A 20,072-nucleotide genomic window follows, 5' to 3' on the forward strand; every position below is an offset into this window, starting at 1 on the left:
TTTGTTCAATTTTAATTGAGATAACTCCAGCCAAAAATACAACTAAGAAAGCTACTTATGCTATGCATTAGGCTCACAGATTATAACAGCATGCCGCAAGAGTCTACTTTAACATTTCCCAAGTATTTTTCTTGCTTTATATATAAACTGTTCAATTGAGAGTTTTTGAATGAGGCTTCTCAAAGATACTGACTTCCAAATCATTAGGATTTTAAATACAACTATTTTATAAAAACAGTAAAGATCCCTGACACTATGGTCAGGGTGAACACTGCTTCAAAACATTTTTGATACTGTTTATGTACAATTACATCCTGAGATGAATACATTAGTGGGATCAAAGCAAGATGGGTAGCAGCTGGATATCTGAAGAACAATGTTACTAATTTGAGCAAGCTTGCTGCTATCTAATTTTTCAAAGCTGAGCAGGTTTGGACCCATGTAGTATTTGGATGGATAACCAGCAGTCATTACATAATGTTTAGCTGTGCTGATGTGACTGCAGTAGTTGACATTTATGATTATGTACATTAAATGTTCTAAAAAAATTTACATGTTGAGTTACACAGCTCATTGCGGGGTGCCCTGAATTGGTCCCAGGATCAGCATTGCTCAACGAAGGGGAACAGAGGGAAGTGAGCACCAAGTGTGATCCAGAGGAACCTGAGTGGAGCAAATGCTTCCATCCTGTCCCTGAGCCCCTCTGTTTCTGCGGGAAGAATTGTTACGAAGTTAAACCACACAACAAGATCAACGGTCTAGTCTCAGCGGCACCACAAACATGCTAAGTCGCCTGGAAGCCCCACGACCCTCCGCCGCTGGCCCCGTCACCTCCCCGCTCCTCACCCCACTGGCGGACTGGGACCCTGAGGCACAAAGCCCGGCAGCACCAGCGCTCCCCGCCCGAGGGCGCCGCAGTTTGAGCGCGGCCCGCCCCCAGCCCCGCCTCCACGGCGGCGGCGCTTACTCTCGGCGGGCGGCGCGGCATGAAGGTAGGAGGCCCGGCGTGCGGGGCGGCGTTCCCCGGCTCCCTTCGCCCCGTCACATGGCGCGCTCCAGCGCGGCTCCCCCCCCGCCCGGCCGCAGGAGCCGCTTGGCCCCGTTGCGTGAAGCGGGTGGGAGCAGCTGGGTCTCTGCGGCCCGCGAGACGGGCCCGGGCTGCTGGAGAGGACCGGCCCCCTCCCGCGCGGGGAACCGCTGGAGCGGCCCCGCTGCGGTGCGTGAGGCAGGCCGGGCCTGCCAGGGGCTCCTCTGGGACTGGCCCATCATAGAATATGAGGGTTGGAAGGGACCTCAGGAGGTCATCTAGTCCCACCCCCCGTTCAGAGCAGGAGCAAGCCCCAGACAGATTTTTGCCCCAGATCCTTAAATGGCCCCCTCAAGGATTGAACTCACAACCCTGGGTTTAGCAGGCCAATGCTCAAACCACTGAGCGAAGAAGGCTGGGCCTGCTGGGGCGGGGTCCTCTCGGGCAGGGGGTCTCAAACTGGGGGTCGCAGGGTTAGGGTTGCCAGCTGTCAACCTCCACCCCAAACCCCGCTGTGCATCCAGCATTTATAATAGTGTTAAATATATAAACAAGTAGTTTTGATTTAGAAGGGGGGGGGGTGGTTGCACTCAGAGGCTTGCTATGTGAAAGGGGTCACCGGTACAGTAGTTTGAGAACCACTGCTCTAGGGCAACTCATTCATCAAAGTGTGTGAGAGAGACTGGAGCCACTCAGCAGCCCAGGTGGCAAGGGGTGCAAAGAAGGCTGAGCCCACTGGGGCTTTCTCTGGGGCTGGCCCCTCATCGCGGAGTGCAAAGAAGGCTGAGCCAACTGGGGCTTCCTCTCGGACTGGCCCTTCATCACGGCATGTGAAGAAGGTTTGGTCCGCTACGGCTTTCTCTGGGGCTGGTCCTTCATCTCGAGGACTGGAGCTGGTAGGGCTGATCCTAGCAAAACTTACTCATTACAAGGCACAAGAAAATCTGGGTCCGCTTGCATTAAAGGATGCTAACAAGCAATCTTTTTCTTCTAATGGTCAGTGTTCGTGATACTTTTTGTAGAAACCAGTGCACACTCCACAACCTCACCCTTCCCTTTTCAATTTGTCAGATATATTTTTAGTTACTGTCCTGTGTATTTTAGAAAGGGGCTGAAATTATGTAAGGATTTTAATGACTTCACTTTGTTCTGCCAGAATGTATCTGTGCAGTAGCATTGGCTGTCTGGTATCTGCACAGATCGGGATGTAAGGTTATATTACAGGGACACCATGTAGTAGATCAGACCCAAAATTTAGGTTGTAATTATTATTTTTTTAAAAAGGAGTTATATAGTTGTATCTGGGTCAATTTAAATATTCCTTTTGTGTGCTTGCAAAAACTAATGTGATGGCATTGTGAAACTAGTATGATGCTTTTCTTATGGATGGAATGTCTGTTGTGTTCGGACTCTTCCTACCCACGCAATGGTGTACGTATAGGTACAGCTAAGAGCCATGTGCTCCCCTTAAAGCATTTAAACCCCATGGAAGGAGCAGGTTAGTCCCTATAATTGCATGACTTCTGAAGATACTATTGCAATCTTCTCTCACAACTGTGTAGATCAGAAGAGGAGCAGGTTGGAGATGCATATAAGCTGCAACTCTTAGGTTTGTGCTATCCCTGGGATTGCAGGGTTCTCACAAGTGGAATGCTGCCATTAGCTAGTATGGAGCACAGTCAAACTTGCTCCATTTTCAGAAGGACTCAGCATTGTGCCTGTAAAGATGTGAGGGAGAAAGGCTTGTACTTACAATAGTATGGTTCTCTCATCTCTTTTTGGTTTTCCAAGTAAATGATATAAGCTTCTATATTGTTTCATCCTGAAGGATCTGAAATCTGTTTTATAAGCAAGTACACAGTATAATGGGATCCCTTCCCCACTACTGAAATGCAGCCCCCTCTGAAAAAGGTTCTGTGATTCACAGAACCTCCTTAATATAGGAAGTGAAGAATTGAATTGAATTGAAACTGCAGGGAGAACTTAAGGCAGCAGGTTCCTATAAAAATAACAGGTGTACTTGTGGCACCTTAGAGACTAACAAATTTATTAGAGCATAAGCTTTCGTGGGCTACAGCCCACTTCTTCGGATGCATATAGAGTGAAATATATTGAGGAGATATATATACACACATACAGAGAGCATGAACAGGTGGGAGTTGTCTTACCAACTCTGAGAGGCCCATTAAGTAAGAGAAAAAAAACTTTTGAAGTGATAATCAAGATAGCCCAGTACAGACAGTTTGATAAGAAGCAAGTGTGAGAATACTTACAAGGGGAGATAGATTCAATGTTTGTAATGGCTCAGCCATTCCCAATCCCTATTTAGCCCTGAGTTGATTGTGTCTAGTTTGCATATCAATTCCAGCTCAGCAGTCTCTCCTTGGAGTCTGTTTTTGAAGTTTTTCTGTTTTAAGATAGCCACCTGCAGGTCTGTCAAAGAATGGCCAGACAGGTTAAAGTGTTCTCCCACTGGTTTTTGAGTATTATGATTCCTGATGTCAGATTTGTGTCCATTAATTCTTTTGCGTAGAGACTGTCCGGTTTGGCCAATGTACATGGCAGAGGGGCATTGCTGGCACATGATGGCATATATCACATTGGTAGATGTGCAGGTGAACGAGCCCCTGATGGTATGGCTGATGTGATTAGGCCCTATGATGGTGTTACTTGAATAGATATGTGGACAGAGTTGGCATCGGGCTTTGTTACAAGGATAGGTTCCTGGGTCAGTGTTTTTGTTCAGTGATGTGTGGTTGCTGGTGAGTATTTGCTTTAGGTTGGGGGGTTGTCTGTAAGCGAGGACAGGTCTGTCTCCCAAGATCTGTGAGAGTAAAGGATCATCTTTCAGGATAGGTTGTAGATCTCTGATGATGCGCTGGAGAGGTTTTAGTTGGGGGCTGAAGGTGACAGCTAGTGGTGTTCTGTTATTTTCTTTGTTGGCCCTGTCTTGTAGGAGGTGACTTCTGGGTACTCGTCTGGCTCTGTCAATCTGTTTTTTCACTTCAGCAGGTGGGTATTGTAGTTTTAAGAATGCTTGATAGAGATCTTGTAGGTGCTTGTCTTTATCTGAGGGATTGGAGCAAATACGGTTATATCTTAGAGCTTGGCTGTAGACAATGGATCGTGTGGTGTGTCCTGGATGGAAGCTGGAGGCATGTAGGTAAGTGTAGCGGTCAGTAGGTTTCCGGTACAGGGTGGTATTTATGTGACCATCGCTTATTAGCACAGTAGTGTCCAGGAAATGGACCGCTTGTGTGGATTGATCTAGGCTGAGGTTGATGGTGGGATGGAAATTATTGAAATCATGGTGGAATTCCTCAAGGGCTTCTTTTCCATGGGTCCGGATGATGAAGATGTCATCAATGTAGCGCAAGTAGAGTAGGGGCGTTAGGGGACGAGAGCTAAGGAAGCGTTGTTCTAAGTCAGCCATAAAAATGTTGGCATACTGTGGGGCCATGCGGGTACCCATAGCAGTGCCGCTGACTTGAAGGTATATATTGTCCCCAAATGTGAAATAGTTGTGGGTGAGGACAAAGTCACAGAGTTCAGCCACCAGGTTAGCTGTGACATTATCGGGGATACTGTTCCTGATAGCTTGTAGTCCATCTGTGTGTGGAATATTGGTGTAGAGGGCTTCTACGTCCATAGTGGCCAGGATGGTGTTTTCTGGAAGATCACCGATGGATTGTAGTTTCCTCAGGAAGTCAGTAGTATCTCGAAGATAACTAGGAGTGCTGGTAGCGTAGGGTCTGAGGAGAGAGTCCACATAACCAGACAAGCCTGATGTTAGGGTGCCAATGCCTGAGATGATGGGGCGTCCAGGATTTCCAGGTTTATGGATCTTGGGTAGCAAATAGAATGTCCCTGGTCGGGGTTCTAGGCATGTGTCTGTACAGATTTGTTCCTGTGCTTTGTCAGGGAGTTTTTTTAGCAGATGGTGTAGTTTCTTTAGGTAATCCTCAGTGGGATCAGAGGATAATGGCCTGTAGAATGTGGTGTTAGAGAGCTGTCCAGCAGCCTCTTGGTCATATTCCAATTTATTCATGATGACGACAGCACCTCCTTTGTCAGCCTTTTTGATAATGATGTCAGGGTTGTTTCTGAGGCTGTAGATGGCGTTGTGTTCAGCATGGCTGAGGTTATGGGGCAAGTGATGTTGCTTATCCACAATTTCAGCCTTTGCACGTTGACGGTTCCTATAAGTTAGCTTCTCTTGCTCCCTGCCGGCAGGGGAGGGCCTCTCTCTCTCTCAGTACGGAGTTCGGGGGAAAGGGTCCCTCTTCCCACCAGTAGCAGCGAGCTCCGGGGCCAGGGGAGAGGCCTGCAGCAGCCCTGCAAGCCCCAACTTGTTTCCCTGCCCACCTGCTACCTCTCTCTTCTCCAGGCCCTTGCTGCGTAGCAACAGTCGTTATAGTTTGAATCTGCAAATTCCATGACCCAGTACTGGAAGGTTGTTCCAGAACCTCAGTCCTCTGACGGCTAGAAACCTCATTTCCAGCCTAAACTTATTCATGGTCAGTTTATGGTCCAGGTAGTGAATTTAACATCCTCTTTCCCAAAAGTGACATGCGATCTCTAATGAATACAGGTTGCTAGAACTGATTTTATATCTTATCTGAAAATATGTGCTGTACAATATTGGATTGATTTAAACGCCTAAGCACATAATTACTGGACATGTTACTGGGGTAGTACCTTGAAGAGGGGTGGGGGAGGGCAGTTTGTTCCCATTGAAGTCAATGGCAAAAACTCATTTGAACTTCAGCAACTATATTGGGCTCTTACCTCAACATAGAAGTTACTGATCAGTTGGACATGCCTACATTGTTATAAAATAATGTAGCCCTTTGTGTATTTATAGTTGCTATTATATACAAAGCACATTTTTTATTTCTGACTTCTCTGGAGCTATAGTACTTTTATTTCAACAAGGTAACTGATAGTGTAATCAGGTTTAGATTAATAACGTGCTATCTTCCACCATCCTGCAGGGAATCCTGTTAATATGGTGAGGTAATGGACTATTGAACCGAAATGAAGAGAATCTTTATAGCCCTTTAGGAAATAATGGTTCATTTCTTTTGATATAACTACATGTGGTTGGCTGTGTGCGGTATTTTTATTTTAATACCTTTTGAAGTAGCTTTAATGGTAGTCATTTCCTTTCTTCCCTCACCTCTCCCTAGGGCAAAGACTTAATTGTTGAAATATTCAAAATTTTATTGTTTACAAGGCTGTGGGAATGTCTGAAAATACATTTTGAAAATTAAATTTTTAAATTATTAACTTTTTAAGAGAATGCAAATATGCAACATAAAGCATGAATGCAATTTACAATATTTTGCTAACAGTCTCTGGACTGCTTTTAATTGAACATACAAATGGCACATACATTCAGATCACATATATAAACATAAGACCACTTCCTTCTGACAGTGTAAAGGAGAAACAAACAAAACTAACTTATGACAACTATTTGTACAAAACACTGCTGCTAAAACAGGTGTGTCAAACAGCTCACCCATTCAATATTGTCATGTGGCTTGCATACCATATAAAGATTTTGTAGAATATCCGCTTTCATTTTAAAACCAACATCTACGCTAGAAATGCTTCAGCAGCACAGCTGTATCTGTAGCAGTTCAAAGTAGACATTACCTGCACTGACAGGAGGGATTTTCCCATTGGCATAGGTAATCCACCTCCCCGAGAGGTGATAGCTAGGGCCTGGTCTACATTAGAAAATTAGGTCGGTTTAACTGTGTCAGTCGGGGGTGTGAAAAATCCACACCCCTGAGGGGCATTGTTAAACTGACCTAAATCCCTGTTGACCTTACCTACTGCCTCTCAAGGAGATGTATTGCCTATGCCGAAGGGAGAATCCCTCTCATTGGCATTGGTAGTGTCTATACTGAAGTGCTACAGTGGTGCAGCTGTGCTGCTGTCATGTTTTAAGTGTAAACAAGCCTATTGACCTAATGGCAGGGGTTAGGTCGGCTTAACTACACAGCGCAGAGATATGGATTTTTCACACCCCTAACTGACACCAACTTAACTTTCTAACGTAGACCAGGCCCAAATAGATTTCTAGCCATCATTGTTGCTAAGAGAGTCTTCTCTTCCAAATGCAAAGTGAGCATAAACCAATGTAGTGTTGTCTTTCTGACAATGAGAATATCCTTCCAATTGATATTGGAGGGGACAATAAGGTTTGTTACTGAATAAAAGCCATATTCTACCCTTAACCTTTGTGCAAACCTCATTAACATCACTGTGAGATATGTTGTGAATTGGAAAGGGCGGTCCTACATTTATACCCCAGTCCACGGACTACATTTAAAAATGTAATTTGACCCGAGTAGTAGAATGAGTTTGACACCCCTTATTTAAAGCAAAGCCACAACTAGTTGTTGTTGTTGTTGTTTTTTCCTCTGCAGAATAAGCACGTGCAATAGACTTACAGTGATATATTTGTACACTGACTTGGGCATAATGTCCATGGATATAACTTTTCTGGGAACAGGCTCAGCATATCCATCTCCAACAAGAGGAGCTTCAGCTTTAGTCATTCGTAGTGAAGGAGAATGCTGGCTATTTGATTGTGGAGAGGGAACTCAAACACAATTTATGAAAAGCCATCTTAAAGCAGGTCAGTGCAATTGAAAGTTGTTATCTTGAGAGAGAATAATCTTCATACTGTCCAAATGAAATACCTTTTCTAGTCAGCCTCACATTGTCTGAAGACCTCTGTAAATATGAGTGAACATCTCTAATTACTGTATTTTAGGTGGGACCACTTGAACTTGCTATGGAATTCTCCTTTATCAGAATTGTTCTCCAGAACAAAAGCTTTAATCTAATACAAGCTTCTAGCCTTAATGATTATAATTTCCAAAAATGAACTAAATTTAAACCTATGCATTGCCATGTTCTGAGTCTGCAGGCAGCTTGAAACAATAGCTTGACGTGTGAATGGTCCCATTCACTTTAGTTGGGTGTTCAGAAAGCTACGGATGTTGATGGACATGTCAACGTTAACATTAATTATTTCATGACTGATCACTTAAAAATATTTGCTGTTATATTTGCTTATCCCAAAACACTTCCAGTACCTGTGCAAGTTCCAAAAACCCTAACTGCTTTCTACCTAGCTGCCAAAATATTCACCTTTCCCTTGTGACTTTTACAATGCAGTTGTGTTGTCCATACCAAAAACTATGGCATATCAAAAACTGCATATGGGGATAGCATGGAAGTTAATTTAATATCAAAACAAATAAACACTGAGTGTGCTGCTGATTGTACATTATTTGTTTTCATGTTTGCTTAAGTAAAAACAAAAGAAATCTTAGCAGTTGTATGGGCTCATCACTAGATGAGGATGGTAAAATTATTGATGATGCAGAAAAGTGTTCAATAAATATTTCTGTTCTATATTTGGAAAGAAGCAGGATGAGGTATTCCTATCACATAAAAATGAAGTTCTTTCCAGTCCATTAGTAGCTAATGAGGATGATAGACATTATCTATTAGGGATAAACATTTTTAAACCAGCAGGCCTGGATAACTTGCACCTAAGAGTCCTAAAAGAGTTGGCTGAGGATCTATGTCCTGCTGACATTAATTTTTAATAAATCTTAGAATACTGGGGCAATTACAGAAGGCTTGAAAAGTACTCATGTTGTGCCAGTATTCAAAAAGGACAAGTGGGATGACCTGAAAAACTATAGGTTGATTAGCCCGCTATCAATCCCAGGCAAAATAATCAAAAAATTGATAGAGGATTCAATTAATAAAGAGTTTAAGGATGGGAATATAATTAATGCCATTCAGGATGGTTTTATGGAAGTTAGGTCTTTTCAAATAATCTTAGTTTATTCTTTGAAATTACAAATTTGGTTGACAAAGGTAACTGCATAGATGTAATATACTTAGGCATTTGACTTAATACCATGGTACTTTCTCATTAAAAATAAGTAGTAATCATAGAAAAAGTGTAGGTAGTCTCTTGGTCTATCCAAGGCCGTGGTCAAGTGTCTTGATGTTTTTGGTCTTTTGGCCTTGAGATGAAAACCTTGTCTTTGCTTCTGGGACCTTGAAGTGAAAAAATTCTCTAAGTTATATCTATTAGGGTTGGAAGAGACCTCAGGAGGTCATCTAGTCCAATCCACTGCTCAAAGCAGGACCAACATCAACTAAATCATCCCAGCCAAGGCTTTGTCAAGCCGGTCCTTAAAAATCTCTAAGGATGGAGATTCCACCACCTCCCTAGGTAACTCATTCCAGTGCTTCAGCACCCTCCTAGTGAAATAGTGTTTCCTAATATCCAACCTAGATCTCACCCACTGCAACTTGAGACCATTGCTTCTTGTTCTGTCATCTGCCACCACTGCGAACAGACTAGATCCATCCTCTTTGGAACCCCTCCTTCAGGTAATTGAAGGCTGCTATCAAATTCCTCCTCACTCTTCTCTTCTGCAGACTAAATAACCCCAGTTCCCTCAGCCTCTCCTCATAAGTCATGTGCCCCAGCCCCCTAATCATTTTCGTTGCCCTCCGCTGGACTCTCTCCAATGTATCCACATCCCTTCTTTAGTGGGGGGCCCAAAACTGGACACAGTACTCCAGATGAGGCCTCATCAATGTCGAATAGAGGGGAATGATCACGTCCCTCGATCTGCTGGCAATGCCCCTACTTATACAGCCCAAAATGCCGTTAGCCTTCTTGGCAACAAGGGCACACTGTTGACTCATATCCAGTTTCTTGTCCACTGTAACCCCTAGGTCCTTTTCTGCAGAACTGATGCCTAGCCACTCGGTCCCCAGCCTCTAGCAGTGCATGGGATTCTTCTGTCCCAAGAGCAGGACTCTGCACTTGTCCTTTGAACCTCATCAGATTTCTTTTGGCCCAATCCTCTAATGTGTCTAGGTCCCTCTGTATGCTATCCCTACCCTCCAGCATATCTACCAGTCCTCCCAGTTTAGTGTCATCTGCAAAGTTGCTGAAGGTGCAATTAATCCCATCATCCAGATCATTAATAAAGATGTTGAACAAAACCAGCCCCAGGACCGACCCCTGGGGCACTCCGCTTGATACCGGCTGCCAACTAGACATCGAGACGTTGATCACTACCTGTTGAGCCTGACGATCTAGCCATCTTTCTATCTACCTTATAGTCCATTCATCCAATCCATACTTGTTTAACTTGCTGCCAGGAATACTGTGGGAGACCGTATCAAAAGCTTTGCTAAAATCAAGATATATCACATCCACCACTGTCCCCGTATCCACAGAGCCAGTTATCTAATCATAGAAGGCAATCAGGTTGGTCAGGCATGACTTGCCCTTGGTGAATCCATGTTGACTGTTCCTGGTCACCTTCCTTTCCTCCAAGTGCTTCAAAATGGATTCCTTGAGGACCTGCTCCATGATTTTGCCGGGGACTGAAGTGAGGCTGACCCGTCTGTAGTTCTCCGGGTTCTCTTTTTTCCCTTTTTTAAATATGGGCACTATATTTGCCTTTTTCCAATCGTCCGTGACCTCCCCTGATCATCACGAATTTTCAGGATAATGGCCAATGGCTCTGCAATCACATCAGCCAACTCCCTCAGCATCCTTGGATGCATTAAAACTGGACCCATGGACTTGTGCACGTCCAGCTTTTCTAAATAGTCCTTAACCTCTTCTTTCATCATTGAGGGTTACTCACTTCCTCCCCAGACTATGCTGCCCAGTGCAGCAGTCTGGGAGCTGACCTTGTCTGTGAAGACCGAGGCAAAAAAAGCATTGAGTACTTCAGCTTTTTCCACCTCATCTGTCTCTATGTTGCCGCCTCCATTCAGTAAGGGTCCCACACTTTCCCTGGCCGCCTTGTCGCTAACATACCTGTAGAAATCCTACTTGTTACCCTTCACATTCCTTGCAAGCTGCAACTCCAATTGTGCCTTGGCCTTCCTGATTACACCCCTGCATGCTCTAGCAACATTTTTATACTCCTCCCTGGTCATCTGCCCAAATTTTCAGTTCTTGTAAGCTTCCTTTTTGAGTTTAAGCTCACCGAAGATTTCACTGTTAAGCCAAGCTTGTCACCTGCCATACTTTGCTATTCTTTCTGCACTTCGGGATAGTTTGTTCCTGAGCCTTCAATAAAGCTTCTTTAAAATACAGCCAGCTCTCCTGGACTCCTTGCCCCTTCATATTAGCCTCCCAGGGGATCCTGCCCATCAGTTCCCTAAGGGAGTCTGTCTGCTTTTCTGAAGTCCAGGGTCTGTATTTTGCTGCTACTCCTTTCTTCCTTTTTTCAGGATCCTGAACTCAACCTCTCATGGTCACTGCTGCCTAGGTTGCCACTTACTTTTACTTCCTCTGCCAATTCTTCCCAGTTTGTAAGCAGCAGGTCAAGAGGAGCACGGCCCCTAGTCGGTTCCTCCAGCACTTGTACCAGGAAGTTGTCCCCAACACTCTCCAAAACCTTCCTGGATTGTCTGTGTACTGCTGTATTGCTCTCCCAGCAGATGTCAGGGTGATTGAAGTCCCCCATTAGAACCAGGGCCTGTGATCTGGAGACTTCAGTTAATTGTCCGAAGAAAGCCTCATCTACCTCATCCCTCTTGGCTTAGGTCACCATCCCCCGGCAAACCTAGTTTAAAGCCCTCATCACTAGGTTAGCAAGCCTGCCTGCGAAGATGCTCTTCCCTCTCTTCGTTAGGTGGATCCCATCTCTTTCTAGCAATTCTTCTTCCCGGAACAACATCCCATGGTCGAAAAATCCAAAGCCCTCTCTCCGACACCACTTGTGTAACCATGCATTCACCTTCACAATTCGATGGTCCCTACCTTAGCCTTTTCCTTCAACAGGGAAGATGGACGAGAACAGGACTTGAGCCTCAAATTCCTTTATCCTTCTTCCCAGAGCCACGTAGTCTGCAGTGATCCGTTCAAGGTCATTCTTGGCAATATCATTGGTGCCCACGTGGAGAATATACAATATCAATAGAGCACAAGTTAAGTGGATTAAGAACTGCCTAACTGACACATCTCAAAAAGCAGCTGTCAATGGGGAATCATCATCAAATGGGGGTATTTTAGTGGGGTCCCACAGGGATCAGTGCTAGGCCCAATGCTATGCAAGGCTTTCATCAGTGACGTGAAAGTTATATATAAAATCACTGCTGAGAATCCGCGAATTATAACAGAGTGGTCAATGATGAGGACAGGGCAGTCAGAGAGAGCAGTTTGGATTGCTTGGTAAACTGGGTCCATTCAGACAAAATGCATTTTACAGCCAAATGCGAAGTTATACATCTAGGAATGCAGGCCATACCTGCAGAATGGGGGACTGTATCCTGGAAAGCCAGTGACTCTGAAAATGAGTTATTGGTCATAAAAGACAAGCAATGCAACATAAGCTCCTAGTTCAATTCTGTGGAAAAAGGGCTAGTACAGTCCTTTCATGTATAAATGGGAGTAATGAGTAGGAGTAGGGATGCAATTTATTTAAAAGCTCTGAATATGACATTGGTGAGAGCAATGCTGGAATATTGTGTCTAGTTCTGATACTGACACTTTAATTTAAAAAAAAAAAAGTTGAAAAATTGCAGAGGGTGCAGAAAAAAGCCACAAATTATTTGAGGGCTGGAGAAAATGCCTTACAGTGAGATCTAAAGAGCTGTGTAGTTTATCTAAAAGATTAGTCTATAGGTACCTTCACAACAGGAAGAAAATACCAGGTAGTAAAGGGCCCTTTAAACTAGCAAAGAAAGGTATCACAAGAACCAGTGGCTGGAAACTGAAGCCAAATTAGAAAGAAGGCACAAATTAACAGCGAGAGTGATTAACCATTTGAACAAACCACCAAGGGAATTGATGAATTCCTCATTTCCTGAAGTCTTCAGATCAAGACTGTAAACCTTTCTGGAACATATGCATTAGTCAAACACAAGTCATTGGGCTAAATTCATGGGTGACTGGGATAAGACAGAAGGTCAGACTAGATGATCTAATTGTGACTTTTGATATTAAACTGTGAATATTTAACTGGTTAAACCTCCTTAATTGAGATTAAAATGCTGCAGAAAATCCAGAATCCTGTGCCAGAATGTACTGCCAGCTTGCTATGGAGTACATGAAATCTTAGTTGTAAATTGCGCTATACAGCTTGTGGGAGGCCTCTTTGCATGTTTGGAATGAACTAGAAACTAGAACAAAGGCAGAAGTTCACCCAGTGGTTCTCGTTGGCCCACAGTCTTCATGTGGTATGATAAAATGCAACTCCCATCCAGAACTTGTTTGCATTTTAATGCAGCAATGGTCACCATATTAGTCAATTTTTCTTAAAATGCATTTTGATCTTAACTTTCAACCACACGAACTTTTGGCAAAAAATGGCTTGTCAACCCAAACAAAAACAATGACAAATGTAATTTTGGTTCAGACTTTTCAAATTTTCATTGAAAAAATAAAAAGTGAAAAAATTTTCAATTAAAAAACTACACTTCTTGGTTTGGTTTTGGTTTTAAAAAAATTGGGAACTGATTTTTTTGTAAATTTCCCACAAAATAATTGGCATTTTCCAACCAGCTCTAATTTTGCTGCTGTGAGTGTAATTGTCATTCAGCACATTTACTATGGTGTCTTTTTGTTTCAATCATAGGTAGAATTACTAAGATATTCATAACGCATCTTCATGGGGACCATTTTTTTGGTCTTCCCGGTCTCCTGTGCACAATTAGCCTTCAGAGTAGTTCTACTACAAGCAAGCAACCTGTTGATATCTATGGACCATTAGGACTACGAAACTTCATTTGGAGAACTCTGGAACTCTCCCACTCGCAACTTCTCTTTCCGTATGTGGTTCATGAACTGGTACCTACACCAGATCAGTGCCCTGCAGAAGAATTTAAAGAACTATCTTACGTTGACAGAGATGAAGTCTCTTCCAAAGAAGTGCAAGGGAGAACGCTTCATCTGGATCCTGTAGAAAACTCCTACACACTGGTCAACAATCAGCAATTTGTTATGAAAGCATTTCGATTATTTCACCGTATTCCTTCCTTTGGATTTTTAGTGGAGGAGAAGCAGCGGACTGGTAAACTCAATGCACAGAAGCTAAAAGACCTTGGTAACTAGCTTCATTTATTTTTTCCTTGAATTCTTATGACTTGTGGATATTACTTTGTTTCTTAAAATCTATTCGTGAATGTCCTTATGATATAATTGATGCATATTAAAGTCATAATAGAACAATACACTTAACTACATTTCTTATATGCTTACATTAACTGCCAAATGCTTTATTAGAATTTCTAAGGCACCTATTCTGATAGTGTGTAAGCAAGAGTGTTACAATGTAACTGTTGAAAACGGATCCATCAATAGGTGATGGATATTCAAGTATACACAGTGTTCAGGCTGACAGCTGATTCACGTTTCCAGGAATTGTAACAAAACGATATTCTTCACTAATGGCTATAGTGTCTTCTGAAAACTCCTGCAAGGAATCTTACTGAATCAGAACAGTGTGCATCTGTCTGTAATACATTCTGAAATGGGCCACTTTATTCTTCACAAGAAAAGGGAAGATATTCTAGAATTTATTTTTCCCCCCCTACAAACGCATACTGGTTTGCTCATTAGAGGGGTAAAAACCAAGCTCCACTTGCTAGCACATTTATTAAGGGCTTACATGAGAAAGAGAACATAAAACTGACCATAGAGTGTATTTGGCGGAATGTATTCGCTTCAAAATACTCAACTTAAAATCTGTTGTTAGAGCCTCTTACTAAACTTAAAAGATTTTGTTCTCTTGGAGTATGAAATAAGTGAAACATTAGTTTTTGTAAGTCATGGATCTACAGGATTGGTACTACACCACCAGCTTTTGAACAGGTCTCTCTTCCTTCAGCATAGGCACTATCTCTATCTGATTTCCTTAGTTAGTTCCCCAGTAGTGAGCTAGCTTCCTCCAAACCCAGAAGTCCACATTTTATTCCCCGATGGACACGTCTGTCCTTTTTTTCTCCAGACAGGGCCATGCTGAGTTCAGAGCCCCACTGCCAGAGATTGGGTTCCTCCTCAGTTTCCCTGCTGAGAGGAAGTGATTGTTCAATCTTTGGTACTACTTGTTGTCTCTCTGGACTCTCTCTGTTGATCTGGATCAGTTTCAACCAATGACTATTCATTCCACCCAGACAGCAAGGTGATACATGCTTGTGTCTTCTGTGTTGGTGCAAGAGCAATGTTTAACCCTTTTGCCCCCACTGGGTAGCAATGCAATGATAGAGAGAAACTGAGGCGCGCATAGGATTCATAAAAATATTAAAGAAAATTCCCACTTTGCCACACCCTAGTACTTAATTTGTAAGAAACCCATGCCTTAAGAATAGGTTAAACGTAAAATTTGTCAGATACTGCATTGAAATATGAGCAGCGTTTATTTTCAAAACACTAAAACTAACCATACACTTTTGACTTAACTTTCTAGGAGTTCAGCCAGGCCCTATATATGGGAAACTGAAGAATGGTGTTACGGTTGTCTTAGAAAATGGAGTAACCATTTCTCCTTCAGATGTCTTGGAGGAGCCTATTCCTGGAAGAAAAATTTGTATTTTAGGTGACTGTTCAGGTGTGGTTGGAGATGGAGCAAAGAAACTGTGTTACGAAGCAGATCTGTTAGTTCATGAAGCCACACTGGATGACGCCCAAGTGGACAAAGCCAAAGAGCATGGTCATAGCACTCCAAAAATGGCAGCTGAGTTTGCAAAGTTGTGTAAGGTTAAGAAACTGGTTCTGACTCACTTCAGTCAAAGGTATAAACCAGCTGGTCAAATTGGAGAAGGAGATATTGATGTCACGGAACTGAAGAGACAAGCAGAATCAGCGTTAAATGGTCAAGAAGTAACTTTAGCTGAGGATTTTATGACGATAGAAATTCCAGGGAAAAAGCAGAAGTAGCATCTAGCTCTATAATACCACACAAATTAGCTTGCTGTTGAACTGTGAGTTTACAGCTAGGGCTTCAGGTATCCAAATTGGTTCCTCGGTTTCCAGATGAAGAAGTTGAATTGCTAAGGTGACTGCTCAATTGCTAGAGAATGACTAAGTGCTGGATTTACTTGCTATAAAGTCTTAAGGCTCAACTCTGAAAATGCTGAGTGCCTCAGCAACTTTAATGGCAGTTGAAGGTGTTCCACACCTCTGAGAAATGGGCCATTATAAGATGGTATTGCTGTTAACTTGCCCTCCTAGGAAGAAGGGAGATGGAAAAGCAGATTACTAGTCAAACTCACTGTCTTAAGTGAAATAGGTGTGCAGCTACCCAAGCGGGGGGGGGGGGAAGAAACTCATTCTTTGGTTTATATAAATATAACTATGGAAACGTATGGAGACAAAGCTAAATATTTATTGATCATCTAAACACTTAGCTGCAAATCTAAATAACTTTATTTTAAAAGTATATGGAATGCCTTTAACTTATCTTTTTGGAATTAAGTGTTTAGGTGATTGATACAGGTATTTAGCCAAACAGTCTGGAAAACTTAACCGTATAGGCAGAAATCTTCTGAACACTAGACACTTTTTATTAGAACTTCAGATTCTCTAGTCTTAAGTCTTAAAATAGAACTTTGCATTTTTTGCATCTTATTTACTATCCTCCGTGAATCTTAGTGGCATACTAAAGTAGATATTTTTTAACTTCTCAACCTCTCATGAGCTTTTGTATAAAATATTTTCAATAATTATTTAAATGATTTTATGTAAAAGGAATATTGCATAAACAAACTAATAAAGTATTGATAACTGTGCCACCTGGTTTGTAAATTACTCTCATCACTAATGTACAGAAATACTACAAATTAACATGCTTATTGTATTTCATAGAACCATAAGATTAGAAGAGACGCAAGGGTCATCTGGTCTAACTCCCTGAAGGATTTATTGTGTCATCTATTTGCTTGAAGAGATCACTAATGTCAATGAAAATTCACCACACAGATAAATGGTTGACTGTACTCCCTAGCTGTTAAAAGAACACTGTAGATTTAAATTTGGCTCAGAATTAAAATTACGGGTTTTGTAGACCCCAAAAAAAAAATGCTGCCTAGGGCCACGCAAAGTGTTTGTTTTTTTTCTGGGGTTGTTTTTTGTGTTCAGCATTTTTCAACATTCTCATGTAGTGTCTGAAACACAAGCCTGGGTACACCAAGAACCTGCCAGTGAAACTGACTTTCTTTGTACAAGATGAGCAGTACAGTAACTGAAGTGCATAGTAAAAAACTGAACTAAAATTTTCATTAAGATGTTAATAACCTAGGTAAAGAAATTACAAAATCATGTCATTTGAACTACACTATACGCAAACTTTTATAAGCCTATTACTTGATATCAATACAAGGTCTAATTTAACAAACCACATTTGTGAAAGATTTGGAACAAAATAATTTGTTCCAAGCTATGATTTTAAAACCTTTATATATACTTGAGAAAGAAGTAACTGCAGAGAAGAGATAAAAACAAATTCTAGTTATGGGCCTGTTCCTTCTCCTACTTAGTCAGTCCTTTAGAGTCAGGCATGGCTTGACAATTCTTTTTCAGACATTCTGTGACAAAAATGAGAATTCCAGGTTTCCCTACCTGTGTAAAAAATCTCTATGCCAGTAATGTGTTTTGTGCTGTAAACCTAGTTAAATGTGACATGTGTGTGCCAGTAAGAAAAGCAGGATTTGGGCCATAGATTGTTCTTTATCCTCACTATTAATGGATGTATCCTTTTCTCATTGATCCATTAATCATAAATTAATTAGGAGAGGGAGAAATTGCTTAGGATTCAAGTATATCTGCCTGATAATGTTTAACTTGAGAGCTGCTAAATAATGTGGTAACATACTAAAATCTCTGGGTAGATTTGTGAAGTGTGCTTTAGCAACTTCTTTATTTGCAAAGTTTCTAAGATGGAGAGAAACGTGAGATCCTTGACTTCCCTTTTTATTTTTATCTCCAAGTGCATCCAAAGTTAAAAATACTTCTCCCTGGGAAAAAACGGAGAGACCCAATACAGCTCAAATGTCAGCATTCTAATTTTAAACTTAGTCAACATGGCAGGTGTCAAGGCTCCTTCCCCACTCTGAACTTTAGGGTACAGATGTGGGGGCCTGCATGAAAACTTCTAAGCTTAACTACCAGCTTAGATCTGGTCCGCTGCCACCACTCCCAATGTGCTAATTCCCTTCCCTGGGTAGCCTTGAGAGGCTCTTCACCAATTCCCTGGTGAGTACAGATCCAAAGCCCTTGGATCTTAAAACAAGGAGAAATTAACCATTCCCCCTCCTTTCTCCCACCACCTCCTGGTGGATCAAGATCCAACCCCCTTGGATCTAAAAACAAGGAAAAATCAATCAGGTTCTTAAAAAGAAGGCTTTTAATTAAAGAAAAAGGTAAAAATCATCTCTGTAAAATCAGGATGGAAAATAACTTTACAGGGTAATCAAACTTAAAGAGCCCAGAGGAACCCCCTCTAGCCTTAGGTTCAAAGTTACAGCAAACAGAGGTAAACACCCTAGTAAAAGGTACATTTACAAGTTGAGAAAACAAAGATAAAACTAACACGCCTTGCCTGGCTGTTTACTTACAAGTTTGAAATATGAGAGACTTATTCAGAAAGATTTGGAGAGCATGGATTGATGTCTGGTCTCTCTCAGTCCCAAGAGCGAACAACCACCAAAAACAAAGAGCACAAACAAAAACCTTCCCCCCACCAAGATTTGAAAGTATCTTGTCCCCTTATTGGTCCTTTGGGTCAGGTGTCAGCCAGGTTACCTGAGCTTCTTAACCCTTTACAGGTAAAAGGATTTGCAGTCTCTGGCCAGGAGGGATTTTATAGTATTGTACACAGGAGGGGTGTTACCCTTCCCTTTATAGTTATGACAGCAGGTACAAAGGCTGAATTCTCCCATATGCAAGTGAACAGGATATAGCATGGATTAAAATTTCCAGCTGTACAAATTCCCCTTTGAATGCCACAAGCTACCCTCAAAGACTCAGATAACATTTCCTCTCCTTTAAGAATTTTGAGCCAAGTAAAATTTCCTCTAGCATTCATGTCTGAATTTAGTACCCTTCTTCCCCACTAGTTGGCTGCTATTCTCGTGCTATGTAATGACAGCAAATGGATGTGCTCTCTCAGTAAATGATACCTAATTAGGCCTAGTCCTGCAAAATGCTGAGTGCTCTCAATTGCCATATAGCTCAATGGGAATTGAGAAAAGCTCCTGTCAAATGCTGAGTGTTTAGCACCATACAGGATTGGGCCCAATATATGTGAAGTTGATTTGGATTGTGCAACGTGGAAACGTGGACCCAGAGGAACTGAGGTATTTGGAGGGAGGAAACTGCTACTCTGGCTATTTTTTCTCCCCAACCTCTAGGATTTGGAGATGAGATGGTAAACATAATAGTGGGGATAACTGAATCCAGAACTTCTCTCAGCTATTCAAGTTCTAGTACAGGGGTAGGCAACCTATGGCACGCGTGCCGAAGGCGGCACGCGAGCTAATTTTCAGTGGCACTCACACTGCCCGGGTCCTGGCCACTGGTCCGGGGGGCTCTGCATTTTAATTTAATTTTAAATTAAGTTTCTTAAACATTTTAAAAACCTTATTTAATTTACATACAATAGTTTAGTTATATATTATAGACTTATAGAAAGAGACCTTCTAAAAACATTAAAATGTATTACTGGCACACGAAACCTTAAATTAGAGTGAATAAAGGAAGATTCGGCACACCACTTCTGAAAGGTTGCCGACCCCTGTTCTAGTATAATGGCACTTTTGATGCCAAGTAAAAATAATGAAACGGGTGAGTATTGCTATCACCTGAAGATGACACTATGGATTTGCAGACTAACCAACATGATCAGGACAGTGTTGGGGCAATAGAGGTTTTGTGGAGGTGCTGATTACCAGTATGTAGGCCAATGACTTCTAGAATTTTAAACTGTTTCTTTACTTTAAGATTTTTTTCTTTTAGGAGGACTCACATTAG

At 42.0% G+C, this 20,072-nt stretch overlaps 1 protein-coding gene across 2 annotated transcripts; it reads left to right on the forward strand.

Annotated features, from left to right (window-relative positions):
* The first annotated feature begins 1,641 nt into the window (after nucleotides 1–1,641).
* Nucleotides 1,642–16,834, forward strand: ELAC1 (elaC ribonuclease Z 1). Of its 2 annotated transcripts, XM_024205046.3 has the most exons (4): nucleotides 1,642–1,923; nucleotides 7,468–7,679; nucleotides 13,684–14,151; nucleotides 15,514–16,834. In XM_024205046.3, exons 2-4 carry the CDS (start codon nucleotides 7,523–7,525, stop codon nucleotides 15,981–15,983), a joined length of 1,095 nt encoding a protein of 364 aa, XP_024060814.2. In that variant the 5' UTR covers nucleotides 1,642–1,923; nucleotides 7,468–7,522; the 3' UTR covers nucleotides 15,984–16,834. The 2 variants fall into 2 exon arrangements, with proteins under 2 accessions (XP_024060814.2, XP_026505105.1); XM_026649320.2 differs by lacking the exon at nucleotides 1,642–1,923 and having other exon boundaries at nucleotides 7,153–7,679.
* The last annotated feature ends 3,238 nt before the right edge of the window (nucleotides 16,835–20,072 follow it).

Source organism: Terrapene carolina, unplaced genomic scaffold (genome assembly GCF_002925995.2).
Source record: "Terrapene carolina triunguis isolate 2854851 unplaced genomic scaffold, T_m_triunguis-2.0 Scaffold69, whole genome shotgun sequence".
Lineage (NCBI taxonomy): Eukaryota > Metazoa > Chordata > Testudines > Emydidae > Terrapene > Terrapene triunguis.

Coding starts and splice junctions, on each gene's coding strand:
- ELAC1 (XM_024205046.3), top strand. CDS start 7,523: ATGTCCATGGATATAACTTTTCTGGGAACAGGCTCAGCATATCCATCT. Junction 7,680..13,683: donor GAAAAGCCATCTTAAAGCAG/GTCAGTGCAATT, acceptor TTTCAATCATAG/GTAGAATTACTAAGATATTC. Junction 14,152..15,513: donor ACAGAAGCTAAAAGACCTTG/GTAACTAGCTTC, acceptor TTAACTTTCTAG/GAGTTCAGCCAGGCCCTATA.